We start from the raw sequence: 20,589 nt of genomic DNA, 5'->3' as shown, positions 1-20,589 counted from the left end.
ACTCACACTCACACTCCTACACACAACCACACATAACGAGCATTATCCTATTCTTTTCTTTTTTAATATACTATCATTAAGCGTAAATCTTTCTATGTCAATGAAAGAGAGTCAGTAATCAACCATAACTTATTACAATATACTGCTGTAATTTTCTTACATACCAAAGTAAATGCTTACTTAGTGAACTAATACTCCTAGAATTAATTAGAGATATCCTAATGGGAAGTAGCGAGTTATTCCCAATACAAGTGTCTCTGACTACTTACCGGGAAGACTCGGTAATAACTCTGTACAAGTATATTTGGAAATAAATGAATTTTTATTTATTTTATTTATTTAAAACAAATATTGCAAAACCCAAGAGCTAGATTGACCTGACACTATACCGAAGATATTATATCGGACGTCAGTTTGTACACGATTAAAATGGCACTCAAATAGCTGAAATACAACAAGGCACCAGGTGTTACGGCATTATAGCTGAGCTTCGCCGGTACTAAAGGCTCTACAGAAGCAGTTCAATTCCGTCATTCTCGAAGAAAAAACGCCTCCGGCATGGCACAGAAGTGTAGTGATAGCATTATAGACTCATTTCACTTATGAGGCGTGTTTACAAGCTGTTTTCGAGAGTCCTTACGAATCATCTCGTTTGCAGACTCGACGACTTCCAGTCTTCCGAACAAGCTTGTTTCCGAAAAGGCTTTAGTATTATGGTACACACACAGGTACGCTACGGCAGATTATACAGATGACCAAGGAGTCGCGATATCAGGGATGATATCGGAGTCATGGCCTCCGTAGAGCCTTTCAACAAGTGGGTCTCAAAATGAACATGGACAAGACAAAAATCATGTCAAATGTTCGTGTTGCACCCACTCCTCTGAAGGTTGGAGACTACACTCGAAGTTGTTGACAATTGTGTATACCTGGGACAAGAGTCCAGATAGTTAGGTCCAACTTTGAGAAAGAGGTCTATCACTGAATTCAACTCAGCTAAGCATCGATCGGGAAGCTTCGCTATTACGTCTGAACTACCGCAGCGTCTTAAGACAAAAGTCTTCTACCAGTGTGTGTTGCCAGTAATGGTGTATGGATGTGAAACTTGGTCGCTTACTATGAGCCTAATAAGAATCAGAAATGTGAATATCGGCAAGAGAACCAAAGTGACCGGCATAGCCCGTAAAATTGCATAAATCAAGTAGCAGTGGGCGGGGCACATAGCTCGTACAGATAATGTCTGTTGGGATTGAAAAGTTGTCGAGTGGAAACCATGGACCAGTGAGCAGCCCCCCACTAGGTAGACCGACGATCTGGTGAAGGTCGAGGGAAGAACCTGGAAGAATTATTTTAATAAGATAGCAATAGCAGTGTATTTTTTTTAATGAAACCTCAAAAAATAGTTTTATTGTCTTCTGTCCAATGACTGGTACGGTCCAATGATTGGTAGTTCACCCTATTATTATGCTCTATTGATTTCATTATTATTTTAAGTTACACAAACAATTTATAGCACAATAAAAGTATCTATTTTCATTTAACATCAATTCGGTGTACGTGTTTTCTCAATTCGATGCCCCATATTCCGCGGAATTGAGATCCACGGAATTGAGGAAAAATCACATTTCATCAAATTACTCGAAAATATTATAAATTACAACGATTTCTACCAAACGAAATGGCAGATATCAGTTAAATACGTAATTAATTCAGCAGTAATCTCATTAAATACTTCATGAACATTATTAATATCGCACACCGGTTTGAGAAGTGACCAGTGACCAAAAATTCTGAGTGATTTCAAACCTCTGAAAAATGCTCCTCAAAGCGACTGATCCCTCTTTTATACTGCTCGACCACTCGAGTGCAACTGCTAGTTTATGGGAATCAGGCGTGGGTGTTCGTATTGTGCGTTGTTAGTGATATAGGAGCACAAAAGTAAAAATCACGGAATTGAGGCACACACGTCGGACAAAATTTAAATGTGTTACTGTATTAAAACCCAAGGACTTACATTAAAGAAACTCATTTATATAGCTTTATTAACTATCCCTTGTTCTGTGAATGTGGGTTTCATAATGGGGAAGTTATTATTTCAAAAGTTATGAAGCAAAAACGAGTAAATTCTGGAAACCGGACACTCCATTTTAGGCCAAATTTCGCCCGTTTTTGAACTTTCGGATTTTTTCAAGGCGAGATGTAAAACCTGGCGGTCTTCTAAATATGCTCTCCATCAAGTCAAGAGTCCTATAAATACGTGTGATTTTTTTCAAGTCCGTACTTCAATTTTAAAGGTACTTTTTTCGCCCCAGTAGGTCGATCGGTCGTCCCCGTAGAAATGCCCTTAAACAATCGTCTTTAGCGACGGTCACCTAGATCGCGTTTAGAACTAAAAGATAGCATAGGGTTCCAAAAGCCATCGGGATTCGAATCGTTATACTTACCCAGGTATAACGATTCGAATCCCGCTGGGGACAGATATTTTTGCCACGAATATTTTATTACGAATATTTTATTACAGTAATCTAGTCGTTATAATTACAAGCGCTGCTTAGCTTGGGAATACCTAGGTATAGGTAATTTGATGTTCAGTCTCTAAGAACAATTATTGTTATAATATTATCTAGGCAATGGGCAGGGCACATAGTACGCAGAACTGACGGCCGATGGGGCAGAAAGGTTCTGGAATGGAGGCCGCGTACCGGAAAACGCAGCGTGGGACGTCCACCTACAAGGTGGACCGACGACATCGTAAAGGTAGCAGGGAAGCGCTGGACGCAGGCCGCTACCAATCGATCAACATGGAAAGCATTGGGGGAGGCCTATGTTCAGCAGTGGACGTCCTGTGGCTGAAATGATGATGATGATGATGATGATTATCTAGGCTGAGTTGCACCATCTTACTTTAACTTTAACAAACGTCAAAAATCTGTCAAAATCCATACAAAATACACCGGTTATCGTTATAGTTACGGTCAAAGTTAGGTGGTGCATCTCAGCCTTAAACTCTCTCTGCCACTAACTTCCATGGTGACTGTGGACGTGTCAAGTCAGAAAAAAAACTATAAAAGCTATCGCGAATCACAAATCGTATAACTCCAACTTGTACCAAACCATTTCACAATAAATCAAATCTATGGCAGTTATTAGCCTACATATTATTTTTGTTGAAAAATGAAACTTATTGTAACCACATAAGATGCCCCAATGTCAAGCTTGATGTGTCTGTACAACTTGCCACATACAAACGATAGATAAGCGCGCCTTTTGCAAATATTTGAGGTGACGCTACTCGTCCCAAAGTGAAGAATGTCAATGACATCACTTGCAGCGTTTATCGTGAATATGACGTAGACTATACTTAGTGTACTTAGCATTTCAGGTGGGAAAAAGGATTTTTTCAAACCATAACCTACAAATATTGATAATTCTTGCTATTACAACTCATTTATTAGTAATCTTAGTTAGGTACTTCGAAAAAATATTTGATTAACGACGACTGATGATATTAATTTAAAAACATAACTGTCTTTGTTTGTCAATCTTTACTCCTAAAATGGATAGGTGGACCGACGATCTGGTGAAGGTCGCGGGAGGTGCCTGTATGCAAGCGGTGCAGGACCGGTCTTTGTGGAAATCCTTGGGGGAGGCCTTTGTCCAGCAGTGGACGTCTTTCGAATGAAACGAACGAACGAACACCTAAAATGCACACACTTGGAACTTGCAACTGTGGAAAATTCACACTGATTCTTTTGGCCAAAAAAATATAAATAGTATCAATTTAAAAATTCAGCACGTAAATATTCAAACTACAAACTTGTACACAATTTCATATTCCGCCTGTATGCGCCATACTATGCGCCACCCCGCTAGTCGATTTGCTGGCAAAACTTTAGATTGCAATTATTAATTTTCGCTTGTAACTTAATTACTTGGCGATCTTCAGCAAACTTCAGCACTAAATGGCGTCACTTTCTCGACAATACATAATTAGTTCCATAATTTGCTTTTATAAGATGGCGCAGTTTTTTAAACTTCGCAAATGGTTTCATAGCGCTGAAACTTTTTACGCCTCGAGTCGCAAATTTAAGTGATTAAAATGCTGAAAGTTAGACCTTTTCAATAATAATTCACACCCTACTTATTTCTTAACAATGTACCATTTATGGACATTAAGGCTGAGTTGCACCACCTAACTTTAAACGTGACCGATAACCGGTGTTTTTTTGTATGGAGTTTGACACATTTTTGACGTTTGTTAAGTAAGATGGTGCAACTTAGCCTTAGTGTTAAAATTAACTTATTAATTTATCACGGCTAATGTCTGGAGCCTGAATAAGTGACGTGTTACTCTAAAATCTTAACCAACAACTACGTTATTTGGATAACCGACAAAGATAGCCTTATTTCATTCGCATACTACAATAACGGCACATCAAGCTTAAAACCTTGGTATCTTATGTAGTTGTGATAAGAGCTAAATTGCAACAAAAAATTAGTATGATATGCTACCTCTGCACTATCAGTATACGAACATAGTGAGCGAAGACGGATTTCAAAAAATTTCAGGGATTTCCCTAAGTAATTCCAAAAAATACACTGTTTATGCATTTGTAAATGTGCCAGATTTAGAATATCGCGTTTATCTACATAAAAGCGAAAGGTCACTGACTGATTGACTGACTTACTCACTTACTCATCACGAAATCTCAGAAACTACAAGTGCTAGGAGTCTTAAAATTTGCAAGGGGGTTCCTTTTAGAACGTAGGTATTCACTAAGACGAGATTTTGCAAAATTCAACCCCTAAGGAGGTAAAATGGGGGTTGGACGTTTGTATGAAAGGCCTATGTCTTTACGCGTACAAAGTCGCGGGCGGCCGCTAGTCTTTTTTTTTTTTTTTTTTTTTTTTATGTGATAGGAGGCAAACGAGCAAACGGATCACCTGATGGTAAGTGATTACCGTCGCCCATAGACACCCGCAGACCCAGGGTCTATACTATAATATATATTAGTCTATACTAATATTATAAAGATGTAAAGTTTGTGTGTTTGTATATTTGTTAAATTGCAAGGGGTAATCTCGGGATCTATTGAACCGATTTTAAAAATTCGTTCATCAATAGAAAGCCACATTATTGCTGAGTGTCATAGGTTATATAAAAAAACCGAAATTTTCTACGCGGGCGAAGCCGCAGGCGGAAAGCTAGTACTACTATAAACTATGTACTTCATTTGATCATACAACCTTTCTGAGAACATTGTTTCCCAATGTTGAGTAGTTATCTATGTTTAGGGTGCGTAGTGTGAGTTTATGTCAAATGCATTCGATATCGACCGCGTTAAAAATATGTAAATATTTTAGTTCTAGAATTTTTCCGCTAGGGGCGCTGTACAATCCGTCATACATTTAATGACACTTTTTTGCGCAGTTGATATCGAATGCGTTTGATATAAACTCACACTAATCCTCCTGTACGGCTAGCACGAAAATCTTTCGAGTTCGAATCGTTTGCGTATTCTATTAAATTCGATATTCAGCCTTCGAATTCAACGATAAAGTGTAAATTTTTACTGTCAAAATTAGTTTCGTGCTACGTTCGTTATTTCGTTAGTTCACTTTAAGTCATTTTCAGGCTCTGTTTTAGTTTTCATACTAATCTTTTGATGTCGATTCGAATACGCAAACGATTCAAAGTCGAAAGTTTTTCGTGCTAGAGGCACTGGTCATGTGATCTTGACGTTACTTTAGGACATGGCGACATTATTTATGTCAAAGCACTACTTCCATTACTACATCGGGTCCGAAAGATCGTGGAAATTGCGAAGGGCGAGTGAGAGGCCCATTTGGACCATCTGCCGGCTGAGGTTCGGTCTTAATCTAGTGAGGTACAGCGGTTTATTGTTAAGATGTCAAGGAATAACTAATACTTTTGTGATTTTACTAGACAAGCTGCTTAGAATAATAACATGTCAAAGAATAGGCATGCGCTGGTTACCTGCATTATTAACCTAATTTAAACGAACGAAATGAGTGATTTTTTTACTAATTACAACATCCCTGTGCCTCGCAGCATAAAATTAGGACTCGCAGCACATCAGCTATTTTTGCTCGCCCTCAATCAAACAAACAAATTTTAATAAAATAGGGGCAATCATCCGCGAGTTACTGAGATATATCACAGCACAACATACTCGTGACTTCTAAAGTACCTAAGGGCAAGTTTTTCTAAATAAACTGCAGACGAAACAATTTTATTGCTGTCCACTGTTTTTCGTTCACAGTTTTATCATAAGTGATTATGTTTTTACTAATCAACTTAATGATTCCCTATCATTAGTAGGCACTAGCACTAGTGTTGGGATCGCTCAACTTCCAAAGCTCAATACAGTTTATTCCATAATTTGCGGACCAAAATCCTTACCCTAAATCAGTTTATTCTATAATTTGCGGACGAAAATCCTTACGGGCATTGTAATACAACATCTTCAGTACTCCATTGGCCAGTGTCCTAAACATCAGACATTGCGGAGGGTGAGCTAGAGGGCCATTCCGACCATCTGCCGTCCCTCAAGGGCCGCCATTCACTCTCTTAGGGAGCTCACAGACGAGCGACAGTATATCGACGACTGCTTGCGACTTAAGTCGGCGTCAATCGCAGATGATAATCGCCGATGACAGATATTAAATTAGACGACTGCCGCCGACTCATCGCTAAGGCTGGTTTTAGTATCGCGCTGACCACTCGCTGATCTTCGGCGCTGACAGATCAATAACATGTAATTGAAGGGAACGTTCCTGAGTGACGCTGATCGCTCGGCGCCGACGCTTCATACATTTCGGCTGTCAGCGCTGACGGTCAGTGTGCGTCAGCGTGACTCTAAAACCAGCCTAATACCGCCGATGGTCGCCTACCAGTCACTGATGCATCGCAACTCTCGAAGACGGGCAGTCACTAGTGTATAGTCAGAGTGCCAACATAACATGACAGCGAAAGGCGCTAGTCGGAGACTGTCGCCCATAGTCGCCTCGGTCAGTCACTAACATATAGTCAGAGTGTCAATATGTCATGACAGTGAACGGCGCGAGTCGGAGACTGTCGCCACACAGTCGCTGACCGTAGCCTACCACTATCGTAAGCAGTCGCCGACATAATGTCGCTCGTCTGTGAGATCTCTTAATTCACTAATATTTTCGCACAGAAAAATGAGACGTAGCCGAAACATGTCTTCACTATCTTATCAAATTAAAAGAAATAAGCTTTGGAGGCTGTTCGAGACATTTGTTACATAAATTAACATTCCTAATTTTACCTTTATTTTTTTACTTTTATTTAACTTAATTAAAACGTCAGAAACATGCTAAGGGTGTTAATGATTATTATTTTATTATTATTTAATACATAAATTAAGGCGTGTTAGTAATTTTTTTTTACAACGGACCCTAAAAAATCTGAGTTCTTAAGGACTAACTTATTTAGTTACGTATTTCGAAACATGCTCTTTTATATTAAACGCACACTATTTTTTTTTTCAATGATCGGCTGAATTACTGGAGTAAGGTTTTGAAAGATAATGTACCTAATTTGAATACCTAGATGCAACGGAAATTTTTTGTACTAAAAATATTCTTTCAAAGTTAACATTTTACAGTCACAAAAGCTATTTATGGCTAAAATCTTTTAAACTTATTGAGAAGTTCTAAGATGTTATTCTATACTTCGAGTTTCAGGTAGAGGAAATTGCCGGAATTTACGAGCTATTTCCTTTGAAGCTGAATTTAAGCTTTTAAAGCTAAATCTCGTGAGCTTGATGGCTGTTATGAGGAGGAAGTAACCTACCTGACAGTATTTGATTTATTTTAAATTCTACTTAGAACATGTTACTATCCCTGAAATTTTACCTGAAGACGTTTATTTTCGAACCAAGTGATTAGTGACTTATGCTCGTTTTGATCATCAATCGTTAATGTTTAATCCGTCAAGGCCCGCGAATCTAGACACAATAGATACCTAATCAATTGTTATGACATTAATGAATGCCGTCTGGGACTCAAGCGGTTAAGTGACCCCTTTGAAAACAATTTCCCTGATATTTAAGTGTCACTTAAAAATTAGGGATTGATGGTGAAAACGGGCATTAGGTTTTGCTCTCATATTTACGCCGTACGCGTCACCAAGTCACAATGCTTACTATAGAAATATACTCTTATGGTCTACTTCAGACGTTGACGTCGGCGTATGGACACTAAGAGCTTTGCCACACTGGCGGATTACAAGCGGTTTCAACGCGGAGCGGCGGCGCGGCGCGGTAAGCTGCGGCTTTTTGCAAGCATTTTGTCGACCGCGGCGTGCCCGCAGCGCCGCCGCTCCGCTTCCAAACCGCTAGTGTGGCAAGGCCCTAAGGACGTCGATTTGGAACGTTTGACGTTGATACCGTACGCCGCGTATAGTGTTTATAGAAGACCGTAGCCTCAGAGGCTGGCGCCCAACCATCACTAAATTAGTCATCATTCTCTGGATTAAGTTGATGAGGTGCTTTTCTGTTTGTAACACATTAATCAACCACTTGATTAGAAGCTAAATCATCTACAATCATAGCAATAAAGAAAACCGCGTAAAATGTACAAAATATCTTGGAATGCAACGAACCAAAATCGTGAAATTAGTGAATTCTTACAGAATACAGTTTTTCACGTTTTCAGTACAATCTCAGCTGACGATAATGATTTGATAAAATCACATACCTAGAAGGCTGAGTCACTGTTTGTTTTCTGTATCATATTGATTCAGTTTTAGCACTCACTGATCCTGCTAGACCATAATAATATGCTTTAGAACACTACTTCTTCACTTGAGAAGACCGTACAGCAGAATGAAGACTTGGCTTAGTTCCTTTACTTAGACTACCGTTACTTATTCTTAGAACACAGAAGACATTTCTGGAGACATAAAGATGAAGTTGAGTCGAGTAAAATTCTCAACTTTACCTTTTGGCATCACATGGAAAGCATCTTAAACCTTCAAACGGCCTCCACTATTGAGGACATGAGATATTATTATGTGGCTTTAGGCTGATTATTTTGTCACAAGTCAAGACGCTGATAGCAGCTAATAAAAGTCTTAAGGCCAGGGTTGTTACCCTGGTGACCAGGTCTGTGGCAATGAAGGCACATCATAGAAGATGATGTAGCATAACATTCAAGTTCTTAATTGGAGCAAAAGAAGCCAGTCTAAAAGGTTTAAGATACGGCTGTTCTAGCCGGATAGATAAACACAATTATCTTAGTCATGACGATATAAAACATGCAACTTACTTCGGCTTCGCGTACGGCGATGACGGCGAATACGCCTTGTGGTTCTTGTTCGGATGGTTGTGCCTGTTCGCATTTGTGTCTAGGCCGCCGCCCGGTGATATCTTTCCGGCGAGTGCGTTTAGTGAGTGTAGCATGGCGGGCGGCGGCCGCTTTCTGGCTAGCGGCCTGGTCACGCTGCTGGCTCGACTGCGTCTGTCGAGGGTCTTGCGGCGAGCCAGCTTGCCTTATCTCCTGATAAGAGGCGCGGGGGCACACACGCCCCCCGCCTCATCGCCACCTGACAGTCTCACGCGCACACACACACAATGTTTGCCTTTTTCAAACTCGGATTAGGGTCAGCGTCCTGTCCGTCGGCATTTTGACATAACACAATTAATCACTTTGGTAACACTGAACTGCAATGGGAATGATGCGGTGACGTCACGTTGCCATATTTCAATACGCGCACTTGGGTATTACGAGTTTATTGGGGCTTACTTAATACTGTGTGAGACCCATTAGTGGATAATCAAAGGAGTTGATTCTGCTGCTCAAGCGCAACAATTTCCTAAAGAAACTATCTAAATTCTCAAACAAAAAAGTTACGTCTCCATAAATTGGATGATGGAAAGGTAATTTTTTTTGGAAGATTTGAACTTCCTCCTTTGGTTTGTTGCATTTGAGCAGTAGAATCAATCCTTTTTATTTGATCACCCACCAGTTAGTCAGGTCTTGTATGGGTTCCTACATCATTAGACAAGTTTGAGTTCACAATACACTATTAAGGTCAACACACACCTGTCCACTACGAAAAAGCTAGAGGAGTTTTCCTTACAAATTCAACGATGCGCCCGATTCAGTGCGGATAAGTACGATGGTAAAGTTTCGAGTGAGAATCCATATTCTGTATTTGAATTTCTTTAGCGCTTCCGTCGCGAGTCGTGGAGTAGTGTGCTTTAGTAAAATTTAAGTAGATTTTGACTAGATTGTTTAAAAAAATATGCCAAGTTAGGTGGTATATTTATAATTAAATAAAATAAAAATTCCTTACTCTGAAGGCAATTTCTTATCCACAGTTAAATTAAAACTATTTATGGAATTGAAACGCAATCTACAGCTGCTACCTAACTTAGTCACTTTTTCTTTATTAAATACTCGCAATAGTTTACAACTAAACGAAGTTCGCATAACTTTACTAAAACTCAATAATGAATTTAACGCTTTATGTCTACATTGGATCGGAGCTTAGGTAATGGTCTTGAGAAAGCTATTTCCAATACAATTCAATCAGCCTATCATAGACTTGTTGGACATAGGCCAACTTGTAAGGCACCCGTATTTTCATTTTGTATAACGGGTATAATTCCTTACAAACTTGAGAAGCCATTTTCTTGATTGGACAGGCTCTATTTGAATGGAAAAACACCGGGATATTAATTTCAGACACTGGTTAGGGATTTTGAGAATGTACAATCTCCCACAAAAGTATTGTCGTTAAAATTTGCGTAGATACTATAAATCTGTGAACAAATAATTTATTTTGATTGCGGCTTAAATTGTTATTGTTTAATGTTGAAATAAAAAAGAAAATGGCTTCGTATCTTAAAACGCCTATCAAATAAATACGGCAATTGTTACGCGTCGTAATTAAATAAAGTGTGAACTGTGTATTTGTATGTAGGCGTTTCTAAGGCAAAGTTTTATTAGAAGTATAAGAGATTTTGTGTTTATTAATCATAATGTATGGATGAAATTATCCTGGAAATTACTTGATTAAAATGATATAAGCCACACAGATTACCTAATCTTTTCCTGTTTATCTGTAACAAGAAAGCTATAACTTACTCGTGCCCAAATAAAATTTCTTGTAATCTAGAGATGTCCTATCTACCAATGATAAATCCCACAAAATGACATCCTCGGTTATAGGTACAGTAGATATTACGCTGGCACTCTGCCATTATGAGGCTAATAATCGTATTAGGTGACAAAGTAACGTCATGAAAAACAGCTATCCTCCCCAGTAGACGTAATAATCTCACTACTAACATGGAATATCTAATATTGCGTCCAACAAGATACCGCACATCATATTGAGGAAAAACCGACCTTACAAAAATACTTATATTTTTGTATATGGCGATTTATTTATTCACTACTTGGGTATATTTTCTTGTGTATCATATGCCGTATTTTGCTACAAAAAGGAATTTTCCTCAATATAAATATTACTTAATTAAATGATGGAGTCAACAATAATTGAAGTAAGTATGATGAGAATGTGATAAAGTTTGATCCATTTTTACAAAATAACGTAAGATGTATCCCTAATTAAAATTAACCTACTGTTCAATAAAATGAACAGAAAAGTTTTAAGCGAAACCAATGCACTGTTTTGTTACTTGTTTCATTAAAAAATTTGCATCAACAGCCATACGCTTTTGTGTCTATTGCAGGCGATAAAATTCTGCAACACTCATCATGATAGACCCGTCTCTCTCACTCCATCCTAAAACGAGAATGAACGAACGAGACATCCCACTTGAGATTCACATCCATCGCACCGGAATCGAGTCTCTGACCAGAAAATTAACTTGCGCCGGGAGTTCACTAATGAGGGTACATCTCCAGAGTCGTTAAATTAAGTGGGCAACAAGATATTAAGCGGGAATTACTACGAAACGTTCTTTTTATGTATCAGAACTTACGTGACATGCACGTGATAGTGGATCGGTCAGCTTGGGTTGTTAATTTCGTGGACCTAGTAAACTCCCCTGGGAGACTCCTGGTATCCGTGTCAAATGCTAATGCGCGGTCCTCACTACCGCCCTGGCTACTAATTGCTCGATTAGCGCACACTGAATTATTTAGCTCTCATGAACGTTTGGTCTAATGTTGGTAATTTGAAATGCCCTTTTCACGGGCTCAGTAATGGTAATGTTAGGCCTCTTGAAGATAGATAAGTAGATAGGTACTAATTATTATTTGAATAAAATTAAGGGATCAACAATTTTTAGTAACTTCTCTTTCTGAAATGATCCCATTATCATTAAGCCAGGATCATCAGAAATAATAATTAAACATTCTGTATGGCGTGCTTGTTATTTATTTCTTATTCAATTGATACTGAAGCCCATTCATGTCAGTCACAGATCTTTTCATATTTTAATATCAAAGAAATATTATCTGCCTGAATTTTATTCAAATTAGTAAAGCAAATCCAAGTCACAAAAAGATGGTTGCCAAGTCATTCATGTATTTCATATGCGACAAGCAAAATAAAAGAGGCAACCGTTAGAGCTTTCAACAAGAATCTTCAGCGAAGGCAGTTACCGCGAAATGAGGGCGTAATGAATACAAATAAACGCGTAAATATTTGGCACAAGCTAAGAGGCTTGGCAAAATCTCAAAATGTTGGCAAGAAATGAAAGAATAAGTGTGAAATCGATAGTCTTAGCCGTATTGTAGACATTTTACGTCCCTGCTTTGAAGGGATAGAATACACATTCGGAAAATCCATCATACTTAGGTATATCAATATGAAAATTAATATTTTCACTTTTAGTAAAAAATAAAGAAAGTTTTAGATGTAAGCTCTGCTGTGATTTTTTGAGGAAAGGTCTGCTTAAAGACAACACATATGAAAATAATAAACTGCCATTTAATTTTAATGTTTGTTTTGTCTTAAATTCTCGTGGAAGTAAGTGGGAAAAGTTACATAGAAAAGGTACTATGTAAGTTTTTAGTGGGTAGAACTGGGAGGAATTAGACTGCAGGATCTACAGTCAAACTATTAGCAATTTTATTGAATGCAAGACATTTGGTAAATATTACCTACGATTAATTATTTCAAATTATAGTCGATGAATTTCTACCAGTTAAAATGGCAAATACCATCGTATAAATCTAGTAACGTATAAGTAACGTAACGTAATGCATCAAAACACAATTTATAAAAACAAACCCTCATCGGAAAATGGTAATGATGGTGATGTACGTAGATACATAAATATTTGGCATAAGACCGAGAAGTGGTCTGTTCGTGTACATTAACAGAGAAATTATGTTAATCCTATTAGTATTGTGGTTTGTGATGGCGGATCTCGACTCACGTGTAACAACAATGCACGGTGGCGTTTGTATCTACATTAGAGTAAGGATACAAGTGGCCATGCCCTTTTGTGTCATGGGTAATGTGCGTTTTGTGTTGCTGATATTGTAGCCAAAAAGGTTGAACAGCGGTAAGGTAAGTCTTTTAAAAGAAAAATAATCATCTAAGAAGATGAGTAAAATAAAACTAATATTAATTTAAACATTGGTGCTAGTCTTTAGTACAGGTCTGGCAAAACATGCCACAACATTGGCTGAACATTTTGTTAAACTAAACCTAATACTTATAGTATGGCTGTACTTTATTGAACCATTTCCGTTTAACAGCCTTCGCCCGCTGTAAGCTCCATTCTAACATTGTTTATGCCTCCTAAATCAAACAAACGTTAACCGATTGACATCCCATTGCCCAAAAGCCTTGGCAATTTTTTTTTAAACTTCTTTTCATACTGCGCACAGGGTTTGAACGTTGCGAATTACAGTAGTACACAATTAATAAGGCTCACCGATGTACCTGCGCAGAAGACGAATTTAAGTAACGCGGGAAATGCTATTGACCAATCGGGATACTCCACGTACGGCGCGTCTTCTTCCTGTGCCGGTATTGGTCCGTCGCCGCGTCAAGTTTGCGCGCGCTGTGACACATGTTAGTCAGCCGCCATATTCTAGAGTGCGTAGACGCGTTGCAGACAAAAGTACACTTAGTGGCAAAAAAAGTGTTTTATTTTTGTGAGCCTCCAATCTCCATACATCTACACATTCACAATTGATTCATAGATTCAGCATTCACTCTTCTCACATTCGGAAATTCAAATATTTATTTATGCAAATATTAACATTTCTAAATTATGGATTAAATACATGCCACAAAAATAATCCTACTAATATTATAAAATTTGCGAAAGTTTGGATGTCTGGATGTTTGTTACTCTTTCACGCAAAAACTACTGAACGGATTTTGATGAAACTTTACAGTATTATTGTTTATAACATAATATAGGCTATAATTTATGACGATCTATGACAAACTAAATCTCACGCGGGTGAAACCGCGGGCAAAAGCTAGTAAATAAATAAATACATAATAGACGCGTACATTGCTCCGATCGATCCCAAAGTATGTAGCAAAAGCACGTGTTATGGAAATCGGGAACAACGAGGGGTACCACAAGTGTATTTATAATTTGTTTTTTAAGAAGTCTATTTATTTATTTAAATACTCTATTTAACTTTTTTTGGCAAAAAGATAAATATTTTATTCCCCGTAATTCCGTTACAATTGGCCTGCAGTGTAATTATGAAATGGGCGGGGCTTGCGCAAGTGCGACGGGGAACATAATCGGAAAAATTTTGTCCTTGTCTGCGTGGCCGAAGATTCACGACGCGCCTTATTAAATGTGTACTACTTGTACCGCAGTGTTTCGTGAACATAAATTGTGCCGATTTTTTTATTGGGCACGCCAAATCGACAATGTCACGGAAGGCCTATTACCGAGTGGGGTAACGAAAACAATTGTTTTTGCGATATATCCTTGTTTATTATGTATGGTGTGATTGTTATTATGTTTAAGGTAGGTTATTAATAAGTTCCATCACAAAAAATAAAACATTTGTCTATTTTACGCATTTAGGTTTTTAAGTCAATAGATTGAGCAAAAATCAAAATCAAAATTCAGTTTAGACCACAAGTGGCGCTTATGAGAGAACTTTGGAAAAAGGACCAATATTAGCAAAATTTTCAATTTGTAATATTAAAGTACAATCCTAATAAAAGTACAATAACTTACTATTTGTTTTGATTGAAAAGTCTTCATAAATTTTATCTGAGAACAGTAGAATAAGAAGGCAAACATTCGAAATCAGTCCAATTCATCCCGTCATTGTAACGCTCCTGTCACAATTGATTGTAATCCATGTCCACTCGTGTTACCGAACGGTCAACGTCCGAATCAACCTATGCCGAGTGTCAGTCCACCGGATCCGTTCATTAACAAATGAAGATAACAACTGAAATCGTATCAGGGTGATCAAACTGATCAGCTTGACGCAATCAATGCTGACGCTGACGGCCAATCAGATTCCGGTGCGGCAAGTGACCGGGAAGGACGTTTGCATAAACAGATTAGGAAGGTCCGGTTACATGATTTAGTTTATACCGGTATAATTCCATGGGATAATAGAATATAATTTGTCTTTTTGTGGAGAAAATTCACTGAACAAACAAACATCTTATTTAAATTTAAGAAATGATAGTTACACGATTAAATCGGAGTAAAAATTGGCACATTTTATATCTAATTAGACACACAATATGAGTAAAAAATATGAACTAGGTAAAGTTAAAGTAGTTCTAGCTGCTCTTGGTTTTTCATTCTAACATTTGATTTTTCGGGATTGGCGTCTGATACGAGTACGTAAACCAAAAATAATCATAAATTCCCTGAAAAATACTGAAAAGTTTCCACGGGCTAGGGATTAATTCTTTACATGGAAAACTGTATTAAATGTTGGTAAAACTTTACGCTATGACGAATGAACATAATCATTGTTACAAGTAAAATAACAATAAGAAAAACAAAGTTAAGTATCGTAATAAATACCTTCTAAAGTAATCAAATTCCGCATTTCCACTGAATTTCCAAATACTGGGAATCGGTAAAGGAAAGAGAAACAAGATATTAAATGAATGGGACGTGTTACACGAAATGATTGTCATTTTAATTTAGGACAGGTTTAATTCTGAGCATTTGATTTTAATTGACTTAGGATTAGACAAAATTCTGAGAAATAACTTCTGATGAGAAGCAAATTTATAATGTACGGCTGCTATTGGCTAAAAAATAAATGAATATCCCAAATGGTTTATTACTTTATAGGTAGACCATTGTCTCAAAAGAAACGGATATTATTTTAGGTACTGAACGAAATTCAAAACTCTATTCAGTTTCAGTATTTGATTGGTTGAATTTCAATAGAGTAATCAAAGGACAGAATCGAGTAAATATACCAGCGTATCTTTATGTAGTTTGAAGTGATACGACCAACTGTACCCACATTTTCATGTCCACCAAGCTGTCGTCGGAAGATGTAAACGGACCTTGATCGTAATTCGCCTAAACAACTGTGACTTCGACATTACGGACAGTCAACAACAAAATTATACGGACCCTGCTTCCTTTGGATTTAACACAATGTTTGTTGAGGATTTCATTCAACAGTTAAATCGGTACCCCCAGTGAAAAGGGAGTTAAGTCGAAAATGGTGATTTTTGGGAAATCGCATTTGAAGTTAAAAAAAATCCTGCTTCGTCGCTATTAGAGATAACTTGGTGAAATATTTTTTAGGTGAAAGGTAATGTAAGGCAGTGTGCCAGTTTGGGAAATATAGCTTGTGGTTTTTTCGTAATTAAATAAAAACCTAGTTATATCACCATGCACGACAACTTTACATTCGTGTAAAGTGATGTAATGAGATATAAATCATTTTACACCACACTGAATTAACCACACGCTAACAAGTGTATAGTGTTACATTTTCCACCATTTCTGTTGATAATTTTTTGTTTCTCCAATTTTAGAAAAAGTTGTAAAACAAACATAAGTAATTACACTATGAGGAATCATTATTTCAGGTTATTTAGGGTAAATCTTCCAAAAATTGTTACTTATATTAATATACACCAATTTTGTGGAGAGAAAAAAAATGTGTAAACTGATCTAACTAACATAATAGCGATCTAAGTATCTTAATAATTATGTGTAAAGTGATATAAGTGGCGACTGTAAAGGAATAAGGCTAGAATTTGAGACTGAATTCTAATTATTTACTCCTTAAATGTTTATTCTGATCTGAAACTACTATTTTATTCATTATTACACCATATACCATGAATGATATCGGCCTAAATCACATACATTATCTCCTATTATAAAGTAAGTATAGCTGAAGCAATTGTGTAGTAAAGACCAGAAATAACAATGGTTTCACATGAACTAATTAGACAAGAGACAGAGAAAAGTTTGTTTTCTACAATTACCCTTTTAGGAATCAAACCCTGGACCAGAGATGGTGATGTCAAGGTATATTGATTGCCTTTTGGCTACAGAAGGATAATATAAAAGTAAATTAATAAAATGCTTTTGTTTTCAACAAAGAGGCTTTTAAACAGCCCTTTAACACGTCCTAGTATTACTTGAACCCTACAATAATTTTGGGACATAAATGGACCAGTGCTGAGAAGAAGCAGCGCAAGAAATTTAGCCACCCTTGTCAGACTCTTCTTAAATCATAAATAACTTGAAAAAATCGAACTGCCTAGGGCGGGAATCTTCTTAAATCAATAGAGACATTAATTAACAAGACATGTTATACTTGCGAGCTAAGCAGATAAAGTCCAGCAACACATGCCATTTACATAATTATTTACTTTATACATAGTATCCATTCATAAGGACTTTCGTAGATAGTTTCTCAGGGCAATCGAATATTGCACTTAGCCTCTTGATTAGACCATTGTGTGCTATTTGTAATTTATCTTCCTATTCCAATCGCTTCAGATTCCCCCAAGTAGCAGCAGCCTATCTAGGTCGCTACAGGCCTTCTGCAGCGACCCTGGTGATTGGAGAATTTGAGCCTGTTGATCTGCTACGCTTGTGCACTACTTGTGCACGTGCTGCGGTTTTTCTTCTGCCTCCATGCATATTCTACACAGTAGGCTGTCTGTAACAGCTATATTGTGTAGGTGTTTGTTTAACATACCTGTTATTACACTTAGGACCTTGTGGATGTTGTCCCTGTTTAGTCTTATGAGGCTGCGGGAGAACTTTTTCGATATATCCACAACTGCATCTTTTGTTTGCCTGCATCTTTTACAATATTTCCATTCTGTGTGGTGTTATTTTTCTATTTTGGAGCGCAGCCAGGTCTTGATCTGTGCTTATGGTATCGGCATTATAGGTAATTGTTCCGGACCAAATACCGTCGTGTACGATCCCTTTCTGGCCAGTTCATCTGCTGCGTCGTTGCCCAAGGAGTTACTGTGCCCTTTGATCTACTTCAGGAGTGCAGGGTAGCGCCATTTGCGTCTGCAATGACTTAGGAGCGCGTCATGGCATTCCAATATAAGTATTATAATGTAGTATATTAAGTTGCTTTGTATTGCTTGCACTATCTGAGATTATTTTTATATTCAGACCTCGGATGTCTATGGTTGCAATCGCCTGTGCTGCTCTGATTGCATTCTGCTTGGAAAATTGTATTGTGTTTATCTAGTGTTGTAGATATTCTTAGTATATTTAGGTAATTCGAGAAGACACCAGCTCCTGTACCTTTTTGGGTTTTGGAGCCATTAGTGTATATCCTAAGTTCATTGATTCCAGAGCAATCTTGCGTTTCCGCTGTAAGCTGGATATTATAATCTTCAGTCGAAGATTTGAACACAGGGAATTCTGTCGATGGGTGCCTCGGTGAGAGGTATTTCTTTTATTAGGGTTTTGTGCAGGATCGTGGATTGTCCTGTCTCTTTGTTTTGCTTCTTATATGTCCTTGTCTTAAAGCGGCTGCTTGCGCTTCCTCCTGAATGAAGAGGTCTAAAGATCTAAGATTCAGAAGGTACTCAAGTGATGTCGATGGAGTGGTTCTCATACAACTAGTGGCCGCTATGCTTTTTATGCGTTGCAGGCTTTGGAGTTTTGATCTTGCTGTGGATAGTTGTGTTCTATGCCACCATACAAGTGATCCATAATAATATGTGTAAGAGGGCCATATAACCGACGTGTTCAGCCAAAGTGTTATCTTTGGGTTGAGACCTCATCTACTACCAATGAGTCTCTTGCACTTTTTATTTTATTTTGTTCTCGACATGACTCGCCCAGTTCAATTTGTTGTCAAAGGTGATGAGTTTTGTTTATAAAGAGTTCTGGTAGTTGGAGCTCTTGTAAATTCTATAATGCACTTATTAAGTACTTTTATTGACAACGTTAGGCACTTTGAATTCAATTATTATGTTTTACTAGTAGATGTTCACCATTATTTATTAAAACTATTAACTAAAGTTCTTTGATTTATAAACTACGACATTATTTTTTCCTTTAATCTGACGTTTGGGCTAAGTTATATCATTTTACACCAAATAATTAACCAAATTATTAGTTGCGATTTTCAAATGTTTCTGATCTAAGTAACTTATAACATTTTACACATGTACGAAACTTTTGTGGTTAATGGTATTAGTCTAATTGAATCATTATACACAAAAAAAATAACCTTTTGTTTTTTACTTTTTGTGATATAAATTAAGTTACATTCTTTTTCACCAACCAACAATACATAGTTTTTTTTGTGTATATTAATATGAGTCATCTTATACTGTTAATCACAAATTCAATCTGAACAACTTCAATCGTGTAAAAAGTAGTAACACGAGTCATACCTCTTGACACAATAAAAAATTGAAAGAAGCCTCCGGTACACTTTGTTAAAAGTAGACATGTATCAATATACACGAAAGAAAACTCAAAATTGGTTCACAAAGCCTTACTTGTATCATTTGACACAACATTATTTTCTTTCCTATACGTCGTAGAAACATACCGATTAGATACAAAAATAGCTAATTTTTCAGAGATTCACATTATGTTATAAAGTCAATTTTGATCTAAGTCGAGTTAGATCCCTTTTCACTGGGGGTACAGAAATATAGCTTTTTAAGTGAATATTTGAATGAGAATTTCAAAGCTAATATCGGTATTTTACAATGTATTAAAGACACAAAGCTGTTATTTGTAAGGTGTAATAATTTCTAGACATTCATACGAATGTAAACTCTACTGATCATATAGGTACATACTTAATACCGGAAATAAATGTCTAAGGATCACCATAATAACATAAAAAATATAAATAAAGTACCAGGAAGGCGCTGGAGGCAGGCCGCTACCAAGCGGGCAACAAAGAAAGAATTGTGGAGGCCTGTGTTCAGGTGGACGTCCTTTGGCTGAGATGATGATGATTTAAATATGTAGTAAAATTCGACGCAAACTGTACGAATAGACTCGTAACAACGGAACTTTGCGGAATTAGTTATAAAAGTTATCCGAAGTTCGTAATATTTGTATCGAGCTTATTCATTTGCCCTAATAGTTTCAATAGTTTCACTACTTTTGACCTTTATTCATAGCAATGGGT

General features: G+C 37.3%; 1 protein-coding gene across 9 annotated transcripts in view; it reads right to left on the bottom strand.

Moving 5' to 3' along the window:
* Nucleotides 1-20,589, bottom strand: part of LOC135072701 (CUGBP Elav-like family member 1) — a 509,527-nt gene that overhangs the window by 175,005 nt on the left and 313,933 nt on the right. For 3 of the 9 annotated variants that reach the window (XM_063966719.1, XM_063966721.1, XM_063966724.1), the window contains exon 1: nucleotides 9,316-9,529. The exons of 3 other annotated variants lie outside the window; for them this stretch is intronic. In XM_063966719.1, the coding sequence (XP_063822789.1) occupies nucleotides 9,316-9,449 (134 nt within the window). In that variant the 5' untranslated portion in view covers nucleotides 9,450-9,529. Of the gene's footprint in view, nucleotides 1-9,315; nucleotides 9,532-20,589 lie in introns of those variants that run through there. 3 more of the 9 variants (XM_063966720.1, XM_063966718.1, XM_063966725.1) reach the window with 3 other exon arrangements.

The sequence above is a fragment of the Ostrinia nubilalis genome, chromosome 6 (genome assembly GCF_963855985.1).
Source record: "Ostrinia nubilalis chromosome 6, ilOstNubi1.1, whole genome shotgun sequence".
NCBI lineage: Eukaryota > Metazoa > Arthropoda > Insecta > Lepidoptera > Crambidae > Ostrinia > Ostrinia nubilalis.
This window is presented reverse-complemented; position numbering and strand designations above follow the sequence as displayed.